Source organism: Syngnathus scovelli, chromosome 6 (genome assembly GCF_024217435.2).
Source record: "Syngnathus scovelli strain Florida chromosome 6, RoL_Ssco_1.2, whole genome shotgun sequence".
Taxonomy (NCBI): Eukaryota; Metazoa; Chordata; class Actinopteri; order Syngnathiformes; family Syngnathidae; genus Syngnathus; species Syngnathus scovelli.
Genome location: NC_090852.1, coordinates 9,136,983 through 9,162,077, shown reverse-complemented (window position 1 = coordinate 9,162,077; position 25,095 = coordinate 9,136,983). Strand labels below are relative to the sequence as shown.

At 40.7% G+C, this 25,095-nt stretch overlaps 2 protein-coding genes and 1 long non-coding RNA gene across 3 annotated transcripts; 2 read left to right on the top strand and 1 right to left on the bottom strand.

Moving 5' to 3' along the window:
* Positions 1 to 272: 272 nt before the first annotated feature.
* armc10 (armadillo repeat containing 10) lies at positions 273 to 4,702 on the top strand. The gene is made up of 6 exons (XM_049722285.2): positions 273 to 731; positions 1,009 to 1,154; positions 1,240 to 1,374; positions 1,871 to 2,047; positions 2,143 to 2,214; positions 2,872 to 4,702. The coding sequence occupies exons 1-6, from the start codon at positions 470 to 472 to the stop codon at positions 3,121 to 3,123; spliced, it is 1,044 nt and encodes a 347-aa protein (XP_049578242.1). The 5' UTR covers positions 273 to 469; the 3' UTR covers positions 3,124 to 4,702.
* A 1,804-nt stretch (positions 4,703 to 6,506) lies between these two features.
* Positions 6,507 to 24,271, top strand: LOC125971267 (DENN domain-containing protein 5B). The gene is made up of 21 exons (XM_049724356.2): positions 6,507 to 6,831; positions 10,561 to 10,670; positions 11,120 to 11,831; positions 11,891 to 12,078; positions 13,503 to 14,000; positions 15,198 to 15,429; positions 16,307 to 16,454; positions 17,410 to 17,488; positions 17,571 to 17,690; positions 18,002 to 18,154; positions 18,237 to 18,315; positions 18,414 to 18,480; positions 18,775 to 18,903; positions 18,979 to 19,100; positions 19,316 to 19,461; positions 19,686 to 19,804; positions 20,122 to 20,306; positions 20,436 to 20,518; positions 20,612 to 20,738; positions 21,217 to 21,391; positions 21,550 to 24,271. The coding sequence occupies exons 1-21, from the start codon at positions 6,723 to 6,725 to the stop codon at positions 21,731 to 21,733; spliced, it is 3,765 nt and encodes a 1,254-aa protein (XP_049580313.1). The 5' UTR covers positions 6,507 to 6,722; the 3' UTR covers positions 21,734 to 24,271.
* LOC125971272 (uncharacterized) lies at positions 18,554 to 20,507 on the bottom strand. Its single transcript, XR_011087018.1, has 2 exons — positions 20,395 to 20,507; positions 18,554 to 20,290 (listed from the first exon to the last, which is right to left on the bottom strand). It is a non-coding gene; the product is annotated as an uncharacterized lncRNA (long non-coding RNA).
* Positions 24,272 to 25,095: the final 824 nt, after the last annotated feature.

Genomic DNA, 25,095 nt, shown 5'->3' with positions numbered 1-25,095 from the left:
ACGTACTTCTCCATTAAGGCACGTAAGCACAATAACATTGCCATTTTTGCGACCAGATGGGGAAAAAACTGTGTGCGTCTAAATACCTTCCGATGACATCACTTTCCCCCAAAACATCAAACCAGTGTTTTGATTTTTAAATGGACTTCTAATAAACGTTACGTGGCGTCGTTAGACCGTTTTTTATTAACTAAAGTACGAACAGATGTAAAGGACTCGAACGTTTTAGTTGAGATATTATGCTCAGTCGGGGTTAGATTCTATCGCGCAACTATTTTCTGCCCGGTGGGCAATCAGTGCAACACGAATGAAAACAAACCAGTACGATGAGTCCTTTCAAGTTACTTACGTATAGTGTACTTTGTTTTGGGTTTTAGTTGGATGCTATTTCAAAACGCGCGATACGTACAGGTTTATAGCACCCGGTGGAAGCTTCATTGCTGAGATTAGCACAAGAGACAGCATCAGAATGGGCGACGGTGGCAGCAGTATTACGCCAAGAATTGGCAGCATGAAGACTTTGCTTGGAATAGTCGCCGGTGCAGGCGCCTCTTACGGAATTTACAAACTCTTAACCGGGGGAAGCTTTAGGAGATCTAAGAAAAGCGTGGGCAATGAAGGTCCCGCTTCAAGGAGCAGTCAAGGTAGCTCTCGGCCGGACAGCCTCTTGGCCAAAGTGTCTGGACTGGACCTTGTGTCCCCCCAAAGTGAGAGAACGGATGATGCGACGGGTAAGCATTTGAATGGCGATGTGCATTCTTATAGAAATACAAAACTTAAAACATGTCGTTGCAGGATCCCAGTCTTTGTAATTGTTGTCATAGAAACACAAAGAGCGGCTGAAATTGGAGTAGCTCAATTAGAACCACGCACATTTATAAAAGTCATATTTGTTTTTAATCATTGTAACGTTTCAGTACAGCTGTACTGGTTCTGTGGTTGGCCAGAACTTATTAATTAACTGATCATACCTGAACTCTGCTCAAAGATTTGCTATTGGCTTCACAGGTGACATCATCCATCAGTCAGCTGGCAACCTTGAGCCACAGCACCTGAAAATGCTGCTGACATGTCTCCAGACCAGCAATAGTGTAGCAGACAGGTGTCGTCTGTTGCTCACTTTAGGAAATGCTGCTGCTTTTACTGTCAATCAGGTACTGGCCTTCCAAAAATATATCGATCACATTTTTATGAAGTTTTATCAACATTTTCTAACATTATGTATCCTCTATCCTGCAGAATGTTATATGTGAATGTGAAGGGATTCCTATCATATGTGGCTTCCTCTCTGACCCTGCACCAGAGGTTAAAGTGCAGACTCTGAATGCTTTAAATAATCTCTGCATGAACATCCCAAACCAGGAACGGGTGAAGGTAAAACACTGTATACAGTGAAGCCCCATTTGTAGCAGAGGATACATTACATGCCCACCTGTGATTTGTGAAAATCTGCGGTATAGCAAGGCCACAAGCTATTTTGTCTATTTTATTTTGTCTAATGAAAATCTGCTAGCTTAATGCTAATACTGTATTATGCAAAATGTAATAGACGGCATAAAGAAAATTTACATGGATGTTTTGTAATTATCAATTCTGAACCAACTGTGAGTACCCAGAGAAGCAACACATACATACAGCATACAACAATACTCATTAGCATATAGTGTCTCTGCAGATCCGGACCCTCGTTGCCTCTTTTGCATCAAGGTCCATACCATAAAATTTGATTAAATTTTTTTTTTTTTTTTTTGGTGCTGTTTTATGCACAACATGTGTCAAAGTTACTCTGTGACATTGAGTTTGACATCCATGCAGTTTGTTGTTTGAATGTATGTTTATATGTTGTTTGTATATAACCAAATTATTTTAGGTCTACGTGCCACAAATTCTGGAGTTGATCGAGATGGCTGCAGTGAACTCTGACGTCCAGCTAGCTGCTCTCAGGCTGCTGACCAACCTTTCAGTCACGGAAAAACATCAACATCTTCTCAAGGATTCTGTGACACTTCTACTCTCTCTGCTGGTAGTGGGTGATGTGACGTTACAGGTTCGCATTTGCTCGTATAATCCCTTTGTTAAGACCAAATACACTTTTGCCAGTTGTTTGACTATATTGTAGGTTAACACAGGTATTTGTTTCAGGTTCAGACCTTGAAGGTCCTTGTGAACTTGTCATCTAATCCTGACATGATGGACGATATTGTTCAGGCTCAGGTAAGAAGTTAGATTTCAAAGCAAAAGAGTGACCTCTACAGGTACAGTTAGAAGTTGCACATTTCTTGTGTTCAAAATCACAGCAAATGATGGGTGAACCATCGTCCTGTATATACAGGGTCCGGCAAAATGATCTGACACATTTGTAGGTTTAATAAAATGCAAATAAATTAACAATTTTTTATTTTTTTTTCGAAAAGTACATATAATGCCATTTCGTTTCGTTTCATTTCATCGTTGTTTCGTTTTCGTTTTTTTACTTTTTATTTATTTTATTTTTGTTGTTGTTTACTAACACACACACGCACACATGAAACATGATATGTAAGCGTAGACTCCATTTCTTTATCATTGAACGTATCAGATGGATGACAAGATGAAAAAAAACATTAAAAATTAAATCTTATCAATCTCTGGCTAGTAGCAACACATGCTAACATTTAGGAATTTTAAGACTGTACCTGCTTTGCTGGTTCCAAAATAAAAAATGGACAAGCAACAGCAGCGTCTCATCGCTTAACTGAGTAACGTCTGTCTTCTGTTTCATTCATGAAATGGAACAACATAAAATTTGGGAATATACAGCCGAATAAATCCTCTTTAATTAATGGCGACTTTGCAGTGTTTAAGCATTCTTTATGTGCACTTTGCCCCCAGGCTCCGGCTTCTGTCATGCTGCTATTTGACGTGCAAACGTCATCCAAGGTGCTTCTGCGGCTGCTGACCTTCGTGGGCAACTTGAAGTCCTGGAGGCCTTCGGCGCAGGTGGCCGAGGAGCTGAGGTGCAAACGCGACTGCCTCTTCCGCGTCATGCTGGATGAGTTGTCTGGGCTCCACGGCCGACTGGTTCAGTTGCTGTCACATCCCGACAGGGAGATTCAAGCGCAGGTGGCCCGTATATTGACATAGAGCACTTCTGTTCTCCCCACCCAGCGCCACTATCTGCACTATAGACCTTTCCATTATGACGTCACACGTACTTTCGGGTGGCAAAAGCGCAAGCATTCTTATAGTAAAGAAACTGCCATGTCATTTTAACCCAGGCAGAGCGATTGGGAAAATGTTTTTTTTAATGTATTTTTTATTTTGTTTTGCCTTCCTCTCTTCCGCAAGTATTTGAATGTATTCAACTTCAAACACAATTATTGTCATGGTTCCAAATCACATTTTGCCATCCGTAAGTAGCCTGCCGTCTGTTGTTTACAAACATGAAATTGTGTATTTTTACACTGTTTTATACTCCTACACGTTGCCAAAGTTATCACGCTAACACCAATGAAATTAGATCATACTTCCACATAGTCTCTACTATGGCCTGACTGAAACTTTTTTTGGGCTGATGCCAATTCTGATATTTGGCGGAATATAATTTGTCTTTTAGTATTTAACTTAACAATAGAGAGAAAAATTGAAAAAAACATTTTTTTGTCATAGGTGTTTGGTTACTATATCATTTTATCTTGTGATGTGTTAATGCCCCAATTTCTGCAGATTTTAAGATAATATTAGCCGATTAATCGGTCAGGCCCTGGTCTATACCAGCAGCTCCAAATCAACTCCATCCATCCATCCATTTTCTGAACCGCTTAGTCCCCACGGGGGTCGCGGGCGGGCTGGAGCCTATCCCAGCCGTCATCGGGCAGTAGGCGGGGGACACCCTGAACCGGTTGCCAGCCAATCGCAGGGCACACAGAGACAAACAACCATTCGCACTCGCACTCACACCTAGGGACAATTTGGAGTGATCAATCGGCCTACCAAGCATGTTTTTGGGATGTGGGAGGAAACCGGAGTGCCCGGAGAAAACCCACGCGGGCTCGGGGAGAACATGCAAACTCCGCACAGGGAGGGCCGGAGGTGGAATCGAACCCGCACCCTCCTAACTGTGAGGCGGACGTGCTACCCAGTGCGCCACCGAGCCGCCCTCCAAATCAACTCGTTTCCCTTAATTTTTCAATTTCCATGCTTAATAAGGGAGGACATCCGTTAGACAGCCATGATATTTGTGACATTGCAAGAAAGCTATTTTCTTTGTATCATAACAGTGATCTTGGAAGAACTTGAATCATTTTCTAAAGAATGGCAGGTTGGAAAAAAACAGACTATAGGTGAATGTCAGAAAGTTACGAGAATAAAGTCAGAAAATTTAACAAGAGACTTTCCGTTAAAAATTGCATTGTTTTTAGAATATTATAATTCTAAACTAAAACTGCAAGTATTCATTCATAACTTTATTTTTTATATTATAAAATCAAGACCTTTTAAATCGCAAGAGTTCTTGTAAAATTGCCACTTTTTTCTCTAGTATTACAAATGTATGCTTCTCGTGTGGAATTGAGGTTTTCTCCCATGTAATATTCCAAATTTATTCTTGTAAAATTATTTTTATTTAATATAACATTGTTGTAAAATTGTGTTTTTCTCGTAACTTTACTCTTGTTAAATTACATTTGTTTTGTTCATAATAGTAAAGCTTTATTTTTTTATACGTGAGCCTTTTATTCTTCTATTGCAAGTTTATTCTTGTAAGAAAATGCTCCATTCGATTGAGAGTTTTATTCTGGTAATATTACAAATGTATTTTTTTGTTACAACTTAATTCTTGGAAAATTATGACATCCCTTCCCATCTAATGTCTTTAAATGTAGCATTTTGTCTCCACTACGATTCCATATTTTTGTAATATTACAGCTTTATCCTTAAATATTTTTTTTCCCCGCACAAGTCAGTGGAACATGTAAAATATCAGAAAAAAAAAGCTAATACAAAAATGAAATGTAACGTGGACTCGTGGATGCACACACACATCATAATAATTATTATTATTATTGAATAAGATTATTTTTTCCTCAAATTATTACATACAGTGATATTTTGATGAAAAAGATCATGCAAATGACCAGTTTTTTAAATATTTTTTTAATCTGGTAAATTACATCTTTATTTTTGTAGAATTAATTCCCCCCCCCCCCAATATTCCTATTTTATTCTTGTAGAATTGCAAGGTTTTTTTTTTTTTGCCTGTAGATGTAATTTCTTATTTATACTCGTAAAAGTTTGACATTCTCGTACAATTTTTTTTTCTCATTCTGGCTTTCATTCAAATAAAAAAATACTAAAGCTATACCTTTTTTTTCAGCACCCCAACAAAGGGTTGCACAGTGGTCCCAATCTTTACCCACCTATTGATAGTGCGTTTCCAAATCGTTCGATTTTTTTTTCCCATACAAACTCGGTTTCCTGCCATTCGAGGATATTATAGTTAATCCCGCCAGCGCCACCTTGCAAAAACATTACGTTTGAAGGCATGAAACAAGAGTAGCAATTTGGACATAGATGACTGATTTTGACAGGATTCCAGTAACATTTGGCAGATTACAGCCAATAGTGAATGTTAAGTACAAGTCTCATTATGTACTTAGTGTAATGCGCCAGGATGTAACGTGACAGGTCCACATGGTTTAGCCGGAGGACTGCAGGCTCTGCGCATCCATCTGCTAGCATGATGACTGGCTCACTGTGTCAGTCCAGGCGTGATGAAATGCTGCACAGTTTCAATGTATATGCTTATTTTGTTGACTTTTATCTCTCAGGAACGCATTTGCCTAGAGACCCCCATAATTTAATCCTATTTATTTAAGAAGGCAGCAGTTTTGTGTTAAATGATGTATTTCTCTGCTTAAATATTTCAATAAATGAAACATGGGCAAGTGTCATCTTTTAATGTCTTTTTTTATTGTCTAAAATGTATTTTTGTTGAGGGCCGCATCATAGTCATAGTTTCCTTCGGTGGGCCATTATGATTGTTAACCCAAATAAATGTATGTAACGCCTCATATTCAATATAAGCTTCAAAACAAACTGATGAATAACCAATTTTCAAATCAGAAATGAACAAAAAGTGTTATAATATTATTAAAATGTTTTTTTAAAAGTGAAGACGATTTGCAATTTTCGTATTGACACGTAAATTTGATGCGCAATTTGACTTCGCGGTCCACATAAAATGATGTGGCGGGCCGGGCCGTATCTGGCCCCCGGGCCTTGAGTTTGACACCTGTTGTCGAAAGCCTCATGTATGTTATATTACTGCACTTGAATGATTTGCTTTTGCCCACCTTTGTTTTAGTCTCATCTTAAAAATATTCATAATAGCCTAATAGTAACGTTAAGAAACCGTTTCCAATAAGCAGTGATGGTGATGATCCGTTCAATGTCTTTGTTCCGCCTCCTCCAGCGTCCACCTCACCCCACCTCCCCTGCTCCTCCCTCCTCCCCAGGCCCTACACGCTGCCTCCTCCCCCGGCCAACCCTCACTAGATGACCGTCGTACCATCCGGTGCTTCTCCTCCACTATACCAGTCGGATCCTAACGCGAACGACGCCCTGCCAGTAGTCCGGGCAGGCGACGTTCCTCCGAAGCGATCGGCTCGACCTGGCTATGTGGAACCAGCAGCGGGACGCTTAGACCGATTTCTACGTATCTTTCTTTCTCCGTGTGACCGAGGATGAGCACCATCGCGGCGGCTACCGGATCGGCTTCTTGCCGCTTCGCCCACTACTTCGTCGTGTGTGGACTGGACCCGGAGACGGGCCTGGAACCGGACGATGGAGCAGGTAGCAAAACAACTACTCGACAAGCCTCTAAATGTCAATATATGTGTGTTTTAGAGGAGAATGTGGTCAATTTGGTGTGTTTAATGTCGTTGTTTACAAGTATGAGGTCCACTCGGAAGCCTGTCAGCTCAATTTTAACATCCACATTTTTTTTTTTTTTTTATAAATATCATCCACTACTCTGAAGGCACATCTAATAAAATACTGGGGCCGTCATTTTATATGTATTTCAGCACAACTCGCCAAAAGAAAGACATATTCGACCAGCATCCTATTGTGTTTAGCCCATCATCATTATTCAGCACAATATTTAGGTGCATCATTCACAAGATAGTTTTTCTTAATATTAGCAGGATTTTTTCCACCTCCGTCATATTCCAATCCTAAAATAATCTTAATTTCCCTACATTTTTGCACATCTCATATTTTAAAAAAAACAATCCTATTTGGGCGACATTATCCAGACTTAAGGGAAGGTGTTTTTGTGATTGATTGTGTAAGATGTCCAAGGGGTTGTCATGGCAATAACAATCGACACAGGGAGATGCTCTTCACTTGTGAAGGGGGCCATTAGGCTTTATTTACAGATGGAGCAAAGAGAAATGGGAAGATTTCAGTTGTTTTTGTCCTCGATGTTGACAGTGAACTGTGGCGTAGACAAATTCTGTCTGGAACATCAAACGTCATGTCTTGGTTGGAACTGTGGAAAAAAAACAATAGCCCTCCGTCACTGTGATATTAAATGCGACACTAGTCTGGCAGGGATGGAAGGAATAACCCTGCTGATGTTAAAGCTGCCAATGATTTTTTGTCTTCTAACTAACTGCATCGCCTTTAATCACTGGCTTCCCACTGAGAGGGTGACCGCTCCGCTGCTTGGGTGCTTGCGATCGCTGTCAATCTGCTTATGTAACAGCAGGCCATTGCCTCGCCACTGCAGCAGAAGCGGCAGCAGGATATGCTCCTTCAAGGGATTTCCTGCCTTCATGGGAACGTTGGGCCTTAAGCCGCAACCGAGCAGGAGAGTTAGTCATACATTCTTATCTCACACCCCTAACTGTGAAAATTACAAGTTGATCCAAATAAATCAACAGTCAACATAATGAATAAACCTGGCAACAAAGGTGAGTACACCTACAGGTGAAAATGTTTGTATTTAAAGTGAATTTTTTTCATGAATTTTTATTCAGCAGTACAACAAATGTAGAACATTTTACTCAGCTAGCACGATATTATTTCCTTGCCTTGTCAAATGCAGCCAGTCAGGAACAAGATTGTTTATCACAAAATAATTCACTTGAAGGGAAGTCTAACCTGTTGCTCTTTGAATTCTTCATATAATTCCAGACATTAGTCATCAGTGCCATCTTAGATATGTTTTTATCAAGTGGCTTTGTAACACACCTCGTAGACAGGTTTGGTGCGTGTCTGTCAGCCATGTAGACAAAATAATTCCAGTAAAGTATCAATTTCGCCGGCAAGGTACCTTAATCGTTTTTTTGGTACTGGTAGCGTTAAGTCAGCCTGGACTAACTCTCCCTCGGTTGAAAGACAGCATTACTCATGTCATTTAATGGTCCTTGCATCTCTAATGTACTGAGTTTATGTCATATCGAATTATCTCTATTCTTCGCTGTACAGCAGGAGTTTTTTCTGACGATGACATTATCTGTGTTTCCTTTTGGGGAGTATGAGGACTGATCTCATGTTATGAAAAGGATTTACACATTATACATATTTGACATATTATGGCTATACACTAATTTTGAGTTTGAAAATGTAAAATTGTTCACATCATTTTCCATGTCTGTGAAAACAGGACATCCATGTGTGTGTATGTGTGTGTTCAATGGCTTGTTAAATTTGTTGTTTTGCACCATGAGACTAGACAGCTGCTGAATGTGCAGGATTGGGATTAAGATTTGTTTTGACAACATTGTCCATGGATCTTTTCAGTAAACTAATTGGATGCAATACGCATCAATGCGTCCAAGGGTACTGTACTTAAATCTAGTGTCAGTTTTAGGAAGTGACAAAAGCAGCTTGACCCAAGCTTGCCTCCAAACTGTACGAGTGAGTCTCTTCATTCTGCCAGTCATGTTTTTCGAGAGTCAAAGTATCCTTTAAAAGGTGTGTTTTATGTGTGGGTGGGGCAAAACTATACATATATAAATATTTTTAGATCGTAATCTGTTCCAGGTAGGTAACCTCCAAATAAACAATTTCCTGTGTAGTACACTAAAACTGTCCTCAAAGACTAAAAAAACATTTAAATAAAAACACCTTTAAATTTATATGGTGATTTGTGAATAAGTCAAAACTATGTAGTAATTACCCATTTTACATTCTTTTTTATATGATAAATCTACAAAACTGACTACTATTTAGCGTTTGACATTTTAATCCATCGATTGTTGGAACTCCTAAACTGAAATTATTCTACACAAACAAGACTTCTCAACGATTTATGTATGTTGAGACGTTTGAGCTCTCGAATGTGAGTCAATAGAGAATTGCCAAGCACTCAGGAACAATCTGCTGTTGTTGGTTCCTCAATGCAGTGCAGTGTGTTGTGCAGCCTAATCAAATTTCACATGACGCTGCCCGTTGGAATGCCGCCTGGCTGAGGCTTCAGCTTCAACCCGTTCGCTCCAGATGACGGTCATGGGGGGGTGCTTGAAGGGGAATGACGAGGACTCCCTGACCCCACAAAACAAAACCACAAAATAGTTTAAATAAGAAATTGTCAGAAAAATAAATCCCCTAGTAAAGTACAGATACCTGCCAAAAAATCTAGTGGAGTACTTCCCACTACTGTCTGGCTATAAGTTAGAAGCAGCTGATGCCGGCTGCTATTTTAATCTCCTTCACTTGATATGCGTGTCCTCATCTGCTCAAGTGTTAATACATGGGCGAGTCATTCTTTTGCAGCTGCCGTTCAGTCAAACCAGACGAAACACTTTAAACCAGGGGTGTCAAATTCATTTTTGTTGCATCGTAGTCATAGTTTCCTTTGGAGGGCCATTATGACTGTCAACCCAAATAAATGTATGAACTTCTCATATTATTCTGTAAAGTAAAGGCTACATAACAAACTGATAAATAACTAGTTTTGAAATTGGAGACTAGTAAGAACTATTCAAATTTAAAAAAAGATTAATGGTAATAAAATTTACGAGTAACATCTCTATTTTCTAAAAGTGAAGACAATTTGCAATTTTAGTATTGACGATTTTAGTATTCAAGTTGATGCACAATTTGTCGGCGTGGGCTAAATAGAATTACACTGCGGGCCAAATTTGGCCCGTGGGCCAGAGTTCAACTTCCCTGCTTTAAACACAAGTAATTGTAGAAGACTTATCTGGCTCTTTGCTCACCGCCCATCCATTTTCAATGCCACTTATCATGTTCGGGGTGACGGGGTGCTGGAGTCTATTCCATCTGACTGACCTACAAACGGTGAACTACACCCTGAACCAGTTGCTAATCAGCTGCAGAGCACATTGAGGCTTATTTGGGTTCAATTCAGTTCCTTACTTGCTTTCTTTTTTGCACACTTTCAAGACGGGGCGATTTTCTCTTCCGGGCTTCTGACACAGTCACCATTTGTAACATGGAGATTTGAGTGCAACCACTAAAGAAGCATGATTTTGACCTGTGTTCTTGCAATGTTCACTTTCCGTCTATTGTGCATCAGTTGAAACAAATTTTCTCTCAATTGATTTTCAGGAGAGAGCTTTGATCAGAGCCCCATTCACCGGTCCTTCAAATCTAGGGTTCTGGTCCACTACCCCGAGAGCACAGACAGGAACCCCTTCAATAAGGATGCAGTCAACACGGTGAGAATGTAGAATTAGTTCAACTAGTAAGGAGGACTTTTCTGGTTAAAAATGAATACCAGTGGTTTAAATCGGTATGATGTTTATGCAAATGACAAAATGCAGGTAGCTACAAATAGTTTGGCTGCAGATGATATACTGTGTAAAAAATACAATGTTTGACTTTATTTTTGAATATGTTTATTGTTGTAATGAAGAAAAAACAGAAATTGAGTTTAAATGGTCAGAAAATTATTTACTACAAATAATTGACTTTGAATGGTGACATGTAGTGACAGTTGGAATTTTAGTTGATTAAACCAGAAATTATTCATTTACTACAAATGGTCTTTATCAGGCGCAACTAATTTGTTTCCATTTTTGCAAGGCACCACTCACTGCACTGTATGCAACTGTTGCGAAACTGTTACATTTTTGTCACTGTTGTCATTCTCCCTCTGCGTCATCAGCTCTGCATGCCGAGGGGTCTTTCTTTCCGGACTCAGGCCGACTGCCTGGAGTCTCACTTCCACTCCTTCACCATCGGATTTGAGGACGGCTCGCGCTCCTACGGCTTTGTCCACACCTTCTTCGAGGAGGTGACAGGTGCGCAGATTATCACAGCCATGCAGACCCTTCACAGGATGCACCATGTGGAGCATCACTCCGCTTCCTCTTCTTCCGCCCCCTCGTCCGCTTCCTCTCCCTCCACTTCGAGCATGGACTCGCTGGGGAGCAGCCTGGATGAGTCTGACGGCGAGTGTCTAGCGGCCGGCAACGCCGCCGCCACCTGTCTGGGTTGCGCCGGCTCCTTCGACCCGTCTCATGATACACTGTACGTGTCCAAAGCCCTCTGCCTCCTCACGCCGCTCCCCTTCCTCGGAGCGTCTCGCCACTTCCTGTCTCAGCTTCACCAGGCCGTCGCCTCTCAAACGGCGCCACCTCTCCCGCTGGAAAGCTACATTCACAACATCCTCTATGAGGTGCCCCTACCGCCGCCCGGCCGCTCGCTGAGGTTTCACGGTGTGCAGGGCCCCATCTTGTGTCAACGGCCCGGCCCCGGTGAGCTTCCTCTCGGGGAGTATCCTCTGAGGGAAGCCTTCTCCTTGCTTGGTGTGGACAACATGGTGCAGCTGCTTACATGCTCACTCCTGGAGACGCAAATCCTGCTCTACTCTCAAGGTATGAAAGTCTTCTTTAGCACCATAAAGTGTGTCTTCACTGCTGATTTTCCTCCTCAGACTACCAGCGCTTGATGACAGTGGCGGAGAGCATCACAACATTGTTGTTCCCCTTCCAGTGGCAGCACATCTACCTTCCCATCATTTCTACACCTTTACACCACCTCCTGGACGCTCCTGTACCTTTCCTAATGGGCATCCAACGCAGGGATGGCGCTCAGCGAGCCTCCCTCCACCTGCCTCATGAGGTGTGAAATTCTGGATTTTGAAATAATTTTATCAATAAGTGCCACTGTGATGCAGACACAACATCTTCAAAAATTAGCAACTAACAATTTACTTGGGTTGACATTTGATTTGTTTCCAAGCCGCTAAAAAGTCTTTTTTACTTTATACTGTATTTCCACTTTAAGCAACATTTGAGATCTTGCGCAATATTCCCTCTTGAACCAGATCTTTGTGTATTTTCTGCTGTACCCCGCTCACTAATCCAGTCAATCGTGCAACATCACTGCATGCTGTGTGAATATCTCGACCCAGCCTCTTTTAAAGTTGCCCTAGAAAGAAGGCAACCGAGTCGCTTGGGGGCATGGATGAAAGGCTGCAGTGTATGAGCATGAGAGATAGTGAATAATTCATGTGAATTAATCATCACATTGTTTTTCCGTGCAATTTGATGACACGGGGTGGGAAACAACCTTCAAAACAAACCAGGAAGTGAAGAGAGTAGGAGGATGAAACTGAGTCAGGCTGGGTCAACGTGTACCTTCCAATCGTCCCCCCTGAGGCATTAATCTGACTGTCAGAGGTCGCTGCTCAAGGTTGTGTGGCTACTGACTAAGCTGCGCTACTTCGACTGTGACATTTCCCTGGCTATATCTGCACAATGATTTCAGGTCAAGAAATGCATTTTTGCAAAGATAATAATTAGTAGTGCCTATCTGAGCTAAATCGACTTAGCAACATTTTATTGTGATTACAGAACCTCTTTGAGAGAACCTCGGAGAGCTATTTGTAAAATGTTGACTAACATTTAGATACAAGAAACGGGTCAAAATGAACAAATTAGAGTAATTACTAGCTATAACGTTTAGATATGAAAAAAAGCTTTAACTTTGTAGATGAAAAAGCTTAGCAATATCAGAATGAATAGCTAATAGACAAAAAGGACAACATTGTCTCTGCAATAGAGAATTTTATTCCAATATAAAACACATATAAACTCATGGTTTCGGATATGTAATCAATTCATAAAAGTACAAAAAAAACCCTCGCTTAGCATGTTTGTCTTAACAGTATTCAGGCTTGGGTTTGAATCTCGGCTTTTGCTGTGTTGGCATGTTCTCTGCTTGCTTGGGATTTCCATAAAACATTTTTTATTTCATTTTAATCTTAAGGTGCAAATGCTTGTTTCTTGGCGGTAATGATTGTAATTTTGTGCAGTGCTGGCGGTCTCTTCTTTCTTCTCTTGCTGCAAAAGCTCAGCTCATCCTCTTTCGGGGTTTCAAAGTGGCAAGAACCAATTGAGCGGATGGAAATCTTGATCTGGGATCTTAATTGAATGTTTCCAGCTCTTCCAGTTTGCCTCCAAGATATGAAAGACTGCATAGTTTCATGCAATTTGAATTATCTGATGGGAGAGGTGATTGAATTTTTTTTTCCCCCTGCATAGGCCAACCTTTGCTTCGTGGACATTGACAACCACTGCGTGGACCCTCCAGAGGGTCTCCCTGCCTTTCCGGACCAAGCTGAGCTAGTGCGGGAACTGAGCGACCTTCTGCAGCATTTTGGGGTCCCCCTGCAGGGAAGTGCCCTCACAAAGCCCACCCCGGCCTCCCCTCAACTGAGCAGCCTAGTCCTGGAGGATCTGATGGAGGACAGAAGGAACGGGAACCTCAGGGGAGAAGAGCTGGAAGCATTAGAGAGGCTGCAGGCTCTGGCTTGGAGGTGCGGAGGAGACAAGTTATCAGGCCAAGAGAAGACGCTGGGGCGCGTATTGGAGGAAGAAGAGAAGGCTTTGAGTGATGCGAAGATGAACATTCAACTAAGGGAGGTGTTTGCCGGACGATTCGCTACAATGTTTGGCCGCTATGAGGAGTTCGTCATCCACAGTGCACACGATTTAGATTCCTGGATGAGTAATCGAGAGGGAACCTTCAACTTCGACAAGGTAAAGTGAACATTTGTTGGTTTTTTTTAACGGTTTTTTTCCCCAGGAATATTCTAGAAGAGATTCAAGTCAAGTCAAATTTGTTTATCTTTTTCAACAAAAAAAAACCTGAAAATGGACATTGATGTAATTATGTACTAAAATTTCGAAGGTGATTTGTACATATATTTTCTCTGCATCTTAAATGGAGGCCTTCTTCTATTATTCTGCATCTTTTCTCAATAGATGTCAGAATTCAAGATTCAAGAGTTTTTTTTTTTTTTTTTTTAACTGTGGAATAGGACGGAACCACTTTACTTGGAACCTCTATCGTCGGACTTAATTCCCCCCCGCCCCACAGGGAATGAGAGAAACAAAAGGTGTTCGTTGATTCTCTGGAATAAAGCGCGAATGGAGTGTCCATTAAAGTTCAGAAACTAAGCGGACTTGCCAGGTTATCAGAGAGCTTTGGATTACTGACAAAAATAACTTAAGTACGCAAATGACTCCAAGATTTGGCAGTCGTCTAGTTGAGGCTGGTGCGGCTTCCCCTTAGGTGCATCAAAGTGGACACATTAGCTGCAGGTCATGAAGTGCACCAGCCAGCAGAGCAAACCTTTACTTTTCTTTGTACTTTCCCACGCTTTTTTACTGTTTGTTCTTCACCGTGTGAAATTGTTTTGTACTATTTACAGCATTTTAGCAGTCATGTTTCCTGGCAGATAATAATGCTATTTTTTAATGTGTGCGCCTCTAGTAAATCGAAGCACCTCACAACAGCTCGGTTAAATTGCCTAAAATTGCATTAACTAGCATGGAATGCTATTCAATTTTTTTTTTTGGTTGCTGTTTGTTTTGGATTCTTTTTACCCAACAGGGAGTGAGTGAGCTGATAGTATATATAGGTGAAACTTGGGCCTACACACAAAAATTTGAGATTTTCCCACAAAATAATTGAAAAAAAAATATATAAATATTTTTTGCCACGTTACATAATCATGAATTGGCTGGTTTTTGTCCAAAGTAATGGAGAAAAATATCTATGAGTAGTAAGTGATTTTCCAAATGCCAAATATTCCTGTGTGTGAGTTTTGATGTGTGCCTTGATATTGATATATATAATATTGTAATATTGATCATCAATATGTCAATCTTAATTTTATTTAAGAAGTAGAATCTCATTCAACATTATTTCCTTGTGGACCTTCCGTATTCCAGGGTGCCTTCCTCTCAGCTCAACCTATGACCCACTTGCATTTCCTATCCCGCTTCCTGGAGACGTCTATGTTTTCATCTTTTGCCGACGGCAAGGTGATCTCTCGCTGGGCTGACCGCGAGCCACTGCAACAGCTCTTTGACAGCCGCCTGGAAAGGGAGCGACTCTACGACACGGACCAGGCCGACTCTCCCGGGAGTCGCTACAGGAAATGCTCCACGCTCTTTGAATCAGGTACCCTGGTAATGCATAATGACAACATCAAAACGTATTTTGTCGTTTTTGCCACGGGTTGTCATGCAGCAAAGGTCACACTTCTTGGCCCCGCCTCTTTCATGGACGTACACAGATGAAACATACAATATTTTCTACACATGAATTTACAATGTGTTTGTAAGGCGTGTTTTAATATTTACGTATCTTATATTTGTTATGTAGTCGATTGCAATTTTAAATACATTCGTAGATAAATCATTGCATTTACATGAAATTTGCTAACAAGATGCACTCATTATTCATTTAAATATCAATCAAGAAAAATTTTTAAGAAAGGAGAAAAAAACATTTAATCAGAGTTGCCCATCTGGTTTGTGTTCAGTTGATGATTCTCTGCACCATTATTGCGCACAAGAACATCAAACCGAATAAAACATTTCTTGTATGAATATCAAAGTCAATTTCCATAAAAGGCAAAACGAGTGCAGGATTAAGGCTGCTTAGAGGGGGCGGGGTGCGGACGGAAGAGCATTAAAGATGGGGGTGCATCAAAGAATGTGGTGGGGGATGAGCTGTTTTTGTGTCCCTTCTTCCAGTCTGCTCATTTAGCTCTTTTGAATGTATGACGAATGTATGACGGTGCCACCGTCAGGGCTGTGTATTTGCCATCAGGGCTGTGTGTTAGCCCTTCTTTACATAATGTGTCAGAAAACCTGGTAATTCAACAGTATATACTATACACTCATTGTATGTGTTGTGTTTTTTATTTATTTAATTTGAACTTGAGGTAGTATGAGAATGGCATCTTCTCTGAACAGGCCTTTGTTTCCCCTCTAAGTGACAAGCACCGTTGTGTTTCCATGACTGTATGTAAACTTTGTGTCCATGCATGCAGCTCAGGCCATCGAGCGCAGGCTGCTGAAGGCCGACCACACCGCCATACACCCACACCTCCTGGACATGAGGATCGGCCAGGGTCGCCACCAACCGGGCTACTTTCCCAAGCTGCAGGCAGATGTCCTCATACACTCCCAAAGCACCAAGTGAGTGTTTCTTCCCGGGTTGACGAACAATGTCTAAAGCAGATGGTTTCATACAAAGGGGAGGATGACGTTATCAGTCAGAAAATGAAGAGTGAACCACAGATTCTCACGGGGGATCACTGGGCTTGATTCTAGCCACGTGCAAAAAATCTGGACAAATTAAATGTACTGTATGATAATAATAATAATAATAAATTATTATTAATAATAAATTTGATAAATAAGTCACTTTACAGTATAGCATAGTTACAGTAATAATAAACTTTCAGGCAACTTATACTTTAACACACATGGAACATCAACACATTCAAACTAAAAAAAAAATTGCTTGAAAACCTACAGTATATCAATGGCGCAAACGCCGAACCATAATAATGTAGTTTATAGCCAGGGCTCACTGTATTACAGTTTGGATTCAAGGCACACTTCCAAATCGGGGTTACGAATCAGCTTGATTGTCTTTTTGTGGATTGTAAATGGACTGCTTTTATATTGCACTTGGCTCGCTTCAATGTCGTCAGTCATAGCTCTTTCTGCCATGATTAACGCTGATGGCATAAAGTAAACTCATTTGCACACTGCAGTAGATGACACTCACACTTACACTCTTTCAAGAGAAGAGTGCTAGTTGCTTGCAGCAAGTGCTATTTACATCATACAAAGCAATACCAAAATTCTCTAGTCAACTAATGTTTAATCAAAGACGCAACGCAAGTAAATCTTTCTAGGATTTTTTCTCTGAATCTGTATAATGATAATAATAATAATATGCAGATTTACAAAATCAAAGACAGTTTTGAAATCAGCATAAAAAATATATTTGGAGACTCATAAAGCTATCTCTGATTAAAATTTGCTATTGAGCAGTGTTAGAACTCACTTTACACAAGGATGGTATTTTTGGAATATTTGGTGCCTGCAATTTCTTCAGTGCAAAATGTGTGTTTACGTCCAGGCGGTCCAGTCGTGTCACAGCATCACGCAGATCCGATTCCTGGAGGACATCAGCAGAGCCTGATGCTGAACAAAGACAGGTGCTTTGTTTGCCGTTCAAACACAAGTCTGTACAAAAACACGCTTCCCTTATGTCTTGGTTGATTTTGGTTCCCTCTGCAGAAGCACCCATTGGTAAGAAAACACCTTAACCATCTTAAATTTCTGGACCTGTCGCCTCAAGTCATCGCTCAGACGCACAGAGAGTTTGTTCAAGGACTGCTGAACGAGTGTCGACTGAAGGTGAGATTCTCTTGATAGTCTACAAAAGTCATTATCGCTGCTAGGTGGTGTTTGGAATCTTTGAGTAATGCAGGAAAACAATGGCTTGCATGCTAGTAGAGGACATTGCATCATCCATTTCAGCGGAAAAATTCTTGCACTAATCCAAGAATTCAATTAGCCAGTCCTCAATGAGAATTTTTACAATGTCTTTACTTACTGTTAAAGATTTTAATTACGGTCCGCATTCAGTCCGTTTGACAATTGATGTCTTTTTTTTAATCAACATTCTGAATTGGTCTATTGCTTTTCAATTCTCTCTACTCTTCTAGACCAAACGTATGTTGATGGAGAGGATGGGGAAGGAGAATGTGGAAGTGGGTCAGGGGGAGGTCAATATCACCGGCCTGCAGGAGAACACTCTGATTCACGGTCTGTGCGACCTACTGGAGAGAACCTGGGGCCACGGTCTGCAGATGAAACAGGTCAGATCCCGCATCCTCACGTCAACCAAATGAAAATGTTTTCAGGGCACTAACAGATGTGTGTTGGTATATGTTTAAACAGGGAAAGTCAGCTCTGTGGTCGCATCTGCTTCATTACCAAGCGGCTTTAGAGAAAACAGAGGTGCCTGCTGAATCTCCAGGTAGATTGAAATGAAGCATTAGACATCATCTAGTGTAGTCCAAGGTTCCTTTTATCCCTGCGTGAGATTCAGTTTTTGCTTCTGTCAAATACATCCAGGCACAGAGCAGAGAACATATGACGATGGCGCTGTCCTTCAAAAAGGATCCTTGGTACAAGATATGAGGTTAGTAATATGTTTGAATAGTATAATCACTTGGAAAACAGATGGAAAATGTACAACGGAAATAAAAATGCCATTTTTTGTGGTAGTAAAAATGACACATTTTATTGACACACGCCGTAGAACTGGCTGTCGGCCGAGCGCGTAGTCACGAACACGCTGACCAGCAGTAGCATCAGGCCGGCAGCGTCCATCGCCAAGCCGGCAAACAGCAGCGGCAAACATTTGACCGACAAACCTCTCGCATCCAAATTACTACTTAATATTCTTGATGTGCATATTTTTTTCTTCTTTCAGGTTTATCCAGACGATGAGTGAGGGAATGTCTGAGGTGGCGCAAGCCCGGGCCTGGATCAGCTTGACCCTGGAGAAGAAGATGCTCTCACAGCACCTTAAAGAGATGCTTACAAACCAGGAGTTGCTTAGGTAAACAATGAATTTCATCCTGTCTTTTTCTGGTGCCGTTTTATGACCTTGTTTTGCTTTTGTTTTTCTACGCAGACAGCTATACAAGCCTCACGCCTTCCTTCTCTGCGAGGAAGAAAGAGAACAGTTTCTATTCCACCTTCTTTCTCTCAACACGGTGGACTATCTTTGCTTCACGCGCGCCTTTGCCTCCATCAGTGAGTCAATACAAATAAAACTGTGACAAAAGCGCCCATAGGCAAGGCAAGGTTATTTGAACAGCACCATTCATACGCAATGCAAATCCAGAGTGTTTTACACGGAAGAAAAAAAAACTGTTAATGACAACAGATAGATGGATGAATAGACTGACAGATGGATGATAAAAACAAGCAATGATATTATTGCTAAAAAACAACCCGCCTCTCTACAGACATTCCCTATCGAGTCGCTATCATCCCCATGAAGAAGCTGAGCATCGCCATGGCGACGGTCAACCCGTGGGTGTGTGTGTCTGGAGAAATGGGGGATTCTGGAGTGAGACAGATCCCCAAGAATACCCAGGAGATTTTTTTCCAGGTTTGTCTCATAAATAAAAATATTTATAATATAATAGATATTATAATTATTATTATAATAAAATTCATACGTATTTATAAAAAATTACAAAAAATTATAAAAAAAAATACAAATAAAAAGGATAAAACAATGGCATTCATTTCATCATCATGATCTAATTTGAGGCAAAGGCAAATTTATCGCATCTTATGAGTTTGCGTAACCAACAGTTGTTTTTGTTCCAGTGTAAGAACCTGGGCCGACTGAGTACTTTGCAGCTGGGACAGGAGAACTCGGGCCTGCTTGCCAAGTGTCTCATTGACTGTGTGATGGTCTACAATGAGATCACGGGACACACATACAAGTAAGAATAGCCGTCACTCTTTGAAGGCTACATGCTTTTCAAATATGCAAAATAGACGACACTCTAGTTTTTAATGTGTGCCATTTGTGCTCTGCCAGCCAGGTTTTTACACTTCCTCTTTGGGTACACTCACCAGCCGCAAAATTAGGTTCACCTACTCATTCTAATAAAATCAAATACAAGCACAAGCTGCTGTTTTTGAAAAATGTCTCTAGTTTGGTAACATGTTTAGTTGTGCAGGTGCACTTCAGGACAATCTTTTTTCCCTGCATCATTTTTTCTTCTGCTTCTAAAATATGCATGGTCCTCCCTGCCAGATTCCCTTGTGGCCGATGGTTGGGGAAAGGCGTGGGTGACGGCAGCTTGGAACGAGTCCTCATTGGGCAGTTGGTGTCACCTGGTGGCGAGGAGGATTTTGGACGATGGACCGGGACGCCACCGGAGTTAGCTTCGCCTTCCCAGGGCGTACGCGCTGTGCTGGGATCCCTTGGAAACAGGACGAGTACGTACGGAAAAGTACACGTTAACTTATTTTTGATATTACGGACCCGACAGTATTGCTTGTGAGCAATGGCAGTTCGTGTACTTGCCCTCACTCTCTGACTGTACTCTTGTTTTTGTCTCTTGGCAGGAGTGCTGTCTGTTGAAGTCCATGAAGACATGAGGGAGGCAGCTAATAATCTCGTCAAGCACTTTCACAAACCTGAACAAGAGGTGTGTGTATGGAATGTAACACATATAATCAATTTTAGGCCATATATTTACTAATGTGAAAATGTCTCTCCTTGTCCCTTTCAATTCTGGTAGAGAGGCAACCTGACCATGTTGCTATGTGGCGAGGGAGGCCTGGTTCCCTCTTTGGAGAAGTTTCTCCTCCATGGCTTCAAGTCCAGTCGTCTTTTCCAGAGAAACGTGTTTGTTTGGGACTTTGTGGGTGAGTTATTCGATGTAATGTAAACTTTCTATAGGCTTCCTAACTGAATTCAGCTCCATTCCACTTTTACTTGATGCTAAATCTAAGGCTATATTTGGACTTTTGGATAGTGTGAGATTTTTTTTTGTATGAGTTGAAAGGGGTTTTGATGTATGATTTTTTTTTGTGTGTGTCACACGTTTGCTGGGTGAGAAAGTTTTTTTAGGTGTTTTTTTTATGACACCGAATTTTTTTGTGAGTTGTTTTTTGGTCGGTATGACAGTTTCTTGGGTGCATATGAGTTTAGTGGGAAGGTATGCAATTTCTGGTTTAAGTGGGATTTTCCTTTTTAAATCTTTTTTGGCACCTCATAGAAATAAAAATTGTCAGTTGAAATGTTTGTAAAACTTGATATAGGCATAAAATTTGAATTTTGCACTCGTAACGGCAGTGTATATCCATTCTTAAAGTTATGTGTATGTGTGTCTCTTTGTAATAGAAAAGGCTGTGGTTTCCATGGAGACGGCCGACCAGCCGGGCCACCCTCCGGGCTCAATGCTGATAAAGGAGCCGCCTTGCGACTTACTGTGCCACTACGTCAACTCCATCAGCGCTTCGCCACGAAACATTGGGAAAGAGGGCAAATTCCAGCTTTTGGTTTGCCTGGGAGTTAGGTGAGAAGCTCCACAATACGCACATTTACCTGATCGCTAACCGACTCATGCAACTAGCTTGCTATATGATCAAAACACTATAGATGAGCTAAAAGAAATTAACATAGCTAACTATCTATGTAGTGAATGTTTAACCATCTGGCCCGTTCTCTTCTTAGGGACCGACTCCTTTCGCAGTGGCTTCCACTGTTGGCCGAGTGTCCCCTAACGTCGCGCACCTACGAGGATGGCGCCTTGATGCGCGACCGCACCGCTGTGCACTCTCTCTCTCGTATCCTGCACACCCTCAACGAGTTCACCGTCACGCTGGAGACTTCGCTGGTCAAGGGCGTGGCCCTCTGACGTCCCCTAACGGTGGTCACCCCTTCTGAACTCCTCATTTGCTATAAAAATACGTATATTTAAAAAAAATCCCCTGTGGACGGGAAAGATGCCACGTGAGGTCCAAACCTGTTGCCCTGTAAATGTCTTTACACACTGTACCTGCTTTGGGATGTAGTCAGATCCCCCTTGTGTGATTACACTGTGGAGAAGAAAAACGAATACGTGGACAAAATTCATCAATTCCAACTTCACATGGACAGACGGTCAGTGTTTATTTTTTGTACCTCACATCGGGTGCACGCTCAGAAAAAAAACGCATAGTTGCTTCTTGTCATATGGCTGATACCCTCGAAAAGACTACTTTTGTTCCTCTGACGCTTTACCTTTACAATTTCGGCACAAACCTCACCTGAAAAATTCGAGGCCTGTAATAGTCAAGTGTCAAGGGGACAAATAATTAACTGGGTAACAAAACAGGTGACAATATGGTGGAAAACTTCATTTATCTCAGTGGTTCAATTGAGGAAGTGAAACGCATAGAAAAATATTGTGTGGCGTGTTACATCGGCGAGTCTGCATTTGAGTGCCAGAGCGTGAGTTGTGCTCGACAGCAGCTGTTCTGTTCTGTTTTACAATTCTCTCTGTGTTCAAAAAACGGCTACAAAGTGCATCGATCACTAGCTCTCCTTCACTACTTGCGAAAGCATTAAGCTAAGTATACTACTTATAAACCCATAAAAAATGATCACTTAAAAATCACAAGTTCTTTTTATGTGTTTGTAATTTTAACACAGTGATTCTCAAAGTGTATTACAAAATAGAAACATCGTCTAAGTACAGTTCAGTTGTATTTTCAAATTAAATAGATTTGTAATTAATATTTAAGAACTGTCTGTTTTAAACATTTATTTAAAGATTTATAAGAAAAAAATATTCATTTTTTTGTGCAATACAATTGAATTGAATAAGAACAGTCCTTCAGTTCTCTAATATTTAAGTGCAGCGTTCAAACGGCATAATGCTACAATCGCCTCAGAAAATATTACATTTACTTTTTAGGAGTAAAGTCTGTATTTTTTTTACTTGTTAATTGCTGTAAACTGTTTGTCATTTACTGGTCAAAAATGAATTTCACTTGAACTACTGAAATAAGTGAACTTTTGGACTAAATTTTATTTAATAATGAGATGCACCAACACAGATAAAAATCCTATTTTGCCTTGAGCGTGTACTTACCCCTTTCAGTGTTTACTTCCCTCCTACTCTTGTTGCTTGCACTCTGTTGACTTATAACGAAACACATGCATGGCCAATCCATTTGTTTTGTCGCTATAGTGTATTGTGATGCCAACTATCAGGACTTGGGCCTTATTTACTTATTTCGACACCAAAAGAACGCTTTGTTCCCCCTGTGTTGTGGTATGTTATGATGCTCTTGTTCTTATTATATCGGCGCTGTTAACTTCACTTTTTTGTGTTGATCAGACTCAGAATATTCCAGGTCCACTTCCTTTCTTGTAAATATGGTTGCCTCATCTAATAATCTCTCAATATTGTGACATGTTTTCCAGTTAAAATACATCATACTTGTGTCCAAACTGTAGATTCTGATCCCGTGTATGGTGGTCCTACTGTTTGTATTATACATGAAAGTGAGAGCACCAGCTGGTAAAAACCACAAAAGTATTATACAGTGTTCCTCTTTTATCGGAAGGATATATTTAGCAACTTTTGAAAACAGTTTTCCATCCTCCCCGATATTTGAAACATATTTAAATGAATCGAAATTCAAAAATATTCTTTAGCGCCTATTCTCATACTCTTTCTGTCAAGGAATCACTTTGGGGAAAAGGAAAGAAGAGGACTGGTTCGATTATTAAAATGCCAAGTGTGCAGTTGAAATCTACTGTAACTAAAAATGACGACACATTGAACATTAAAAATGTTCACCCAAACCATATCATTTCATCTGCAACTAGCCATGGATGTTAGTGGTTATAACTTTTCAAGCAACTCCTTTCAAACGCAGACAAGCAACATAACAGAACATACAGGCTTAATTGAGAGCTTAATTGCCCAAGTCATTTCTCAGCATTTTTAGAAAACAAGGACAGCTCGGTTGTTTTAGTTTACTTTTGCACAAAAATAAAGAAAAACCAGGAAGCTAAGAATAACTAGCAATTTTACTTTTAAGTTTAGTTTGCGACATTCTCTACCTCTTATTCTTGCTGTTAATTATGTTGTATCTTTTGAGAAGACCTCCATTCTGACCGGCATGTTGTGGAACAATGTGGTACTAGACCGAAGCCTAATTCGGACTTGCTTGGGTCCTGTAAAACCGCCTAAAAGCGCTTGCAAAAATATCTGTGATACAGGGGTGGTTCCCTGTATTGCATTTCATTTACCAGTTAGGAAATGCTGTCTTTGTCCTGCACTGCCCCGCGAGCACTATGTAACCCAGCCTCTATTGTCATTTAAATACAGATTAGAGAGAGCAATAAATGAAGGTTATTTATGAAAATGTGACGTCACAGATTAAAGTTACTAATGAAACAAGTGGAATGGATTGTTTTTTTCCCTCATTGTTTACCTACCTTAAATTTGGTTGTGAAGTCCAGTAGTGTCATAATTTACTGTACGAGTTAAATTTGTACCGTGACTGCGGATGAGTGCCTTTTAAGGGGTGTGACTTGGTGACAGTGCTGCAGACTGTCAGCAAGTTTTGATGCAATGCAGGAATCCATAACTAAGCAAAGGGTGATGGAAACCCATACATGAGGAAAGGATGCATTTGAGAATTGATGCATATTCAAATTAATGTGGATTTTTTTTACAATCAAATTTTTAAAAATAAATCCTCCGTGTATCCTGAATTGTTCTACATGGATGGTTTTTAGACGCTGAATGTTTTGCGAGGTAAGACAATTGCTTTACATTGAGTCGATTTTTTTTTGTTTTCAGACACATTTTGTTTTTACTCTGAATTATTATTATCAACATTATTTTTTTTATAGTTTTCAGACATATTTGGTGTTTAATCTAAATTATTATTATTAACATTAAAAAATAGAGGCATAAAATCTTTGCAAGAAATGTGGTTGTTTATCAACTTAAAATTAGGTACATATTGATGTAAAATACTTTAAACTCTGATAGCACCGCTATCGCAGTTGAGCGGTCCGCTTTCTGCCATCTGGCGGGTCTGGAGTAAAGCAGGCAGCCCCGCCCCTTTGCCGACATTCTCCAATGTGCCCTAGCAACCGGGGCCGAGCCCCCAGTTCCCGCGCAACGTTCACATCCTTATATGGGCATCAGAATGCAGACGCACGTTCACGTCACGATGTCGTTTATGCAAATGAACACGATTGAAGAATCATATC

Coding starts and splice junctions, on each gene's coding strand:
- armc10 (XM_049722285.2), top strand. CDS start 470: ATGGGCGACGGTGGCAGCAGTATTACGCCAAGAATTGGCAGCATGAAG. Junction 1,375..1,870: donor CAAACCAGGAACGGGTGAAG/GTAAAACACTGT, acceptor AAATTATTTTAG/GTCTACGTGCCACAAATTCT. Junction 2,215..2,871: donor ACGATATTGTTCAGGCTCAG/GTAAGAAGTTAG, acceptor CTTTGCCCCCAG/GCTCCGGCTTCTGTCATGCT.
- LOC125971267 (XM_049724356.2), top strand. CDS start 6,723: ATGAGCACCATCGCGGCGGCTACCGGATCGGCTTCTTGCCGCTTCGCC. Junction 16,455..17,409: donor ATACACTCCCAAAGCACCAA/GTGAGTGTTTCT, acceptor GTTTACGTCCAG/GCGGTCCAGTCGTGTCACAG. Junction 19,101..19,315: donor GCGCGCCTTTGCCTCCATCA/GTGAGTCAATAC, acceptor GCCTCTCTACAG/ACATTCCCTATCGAGTCGCT.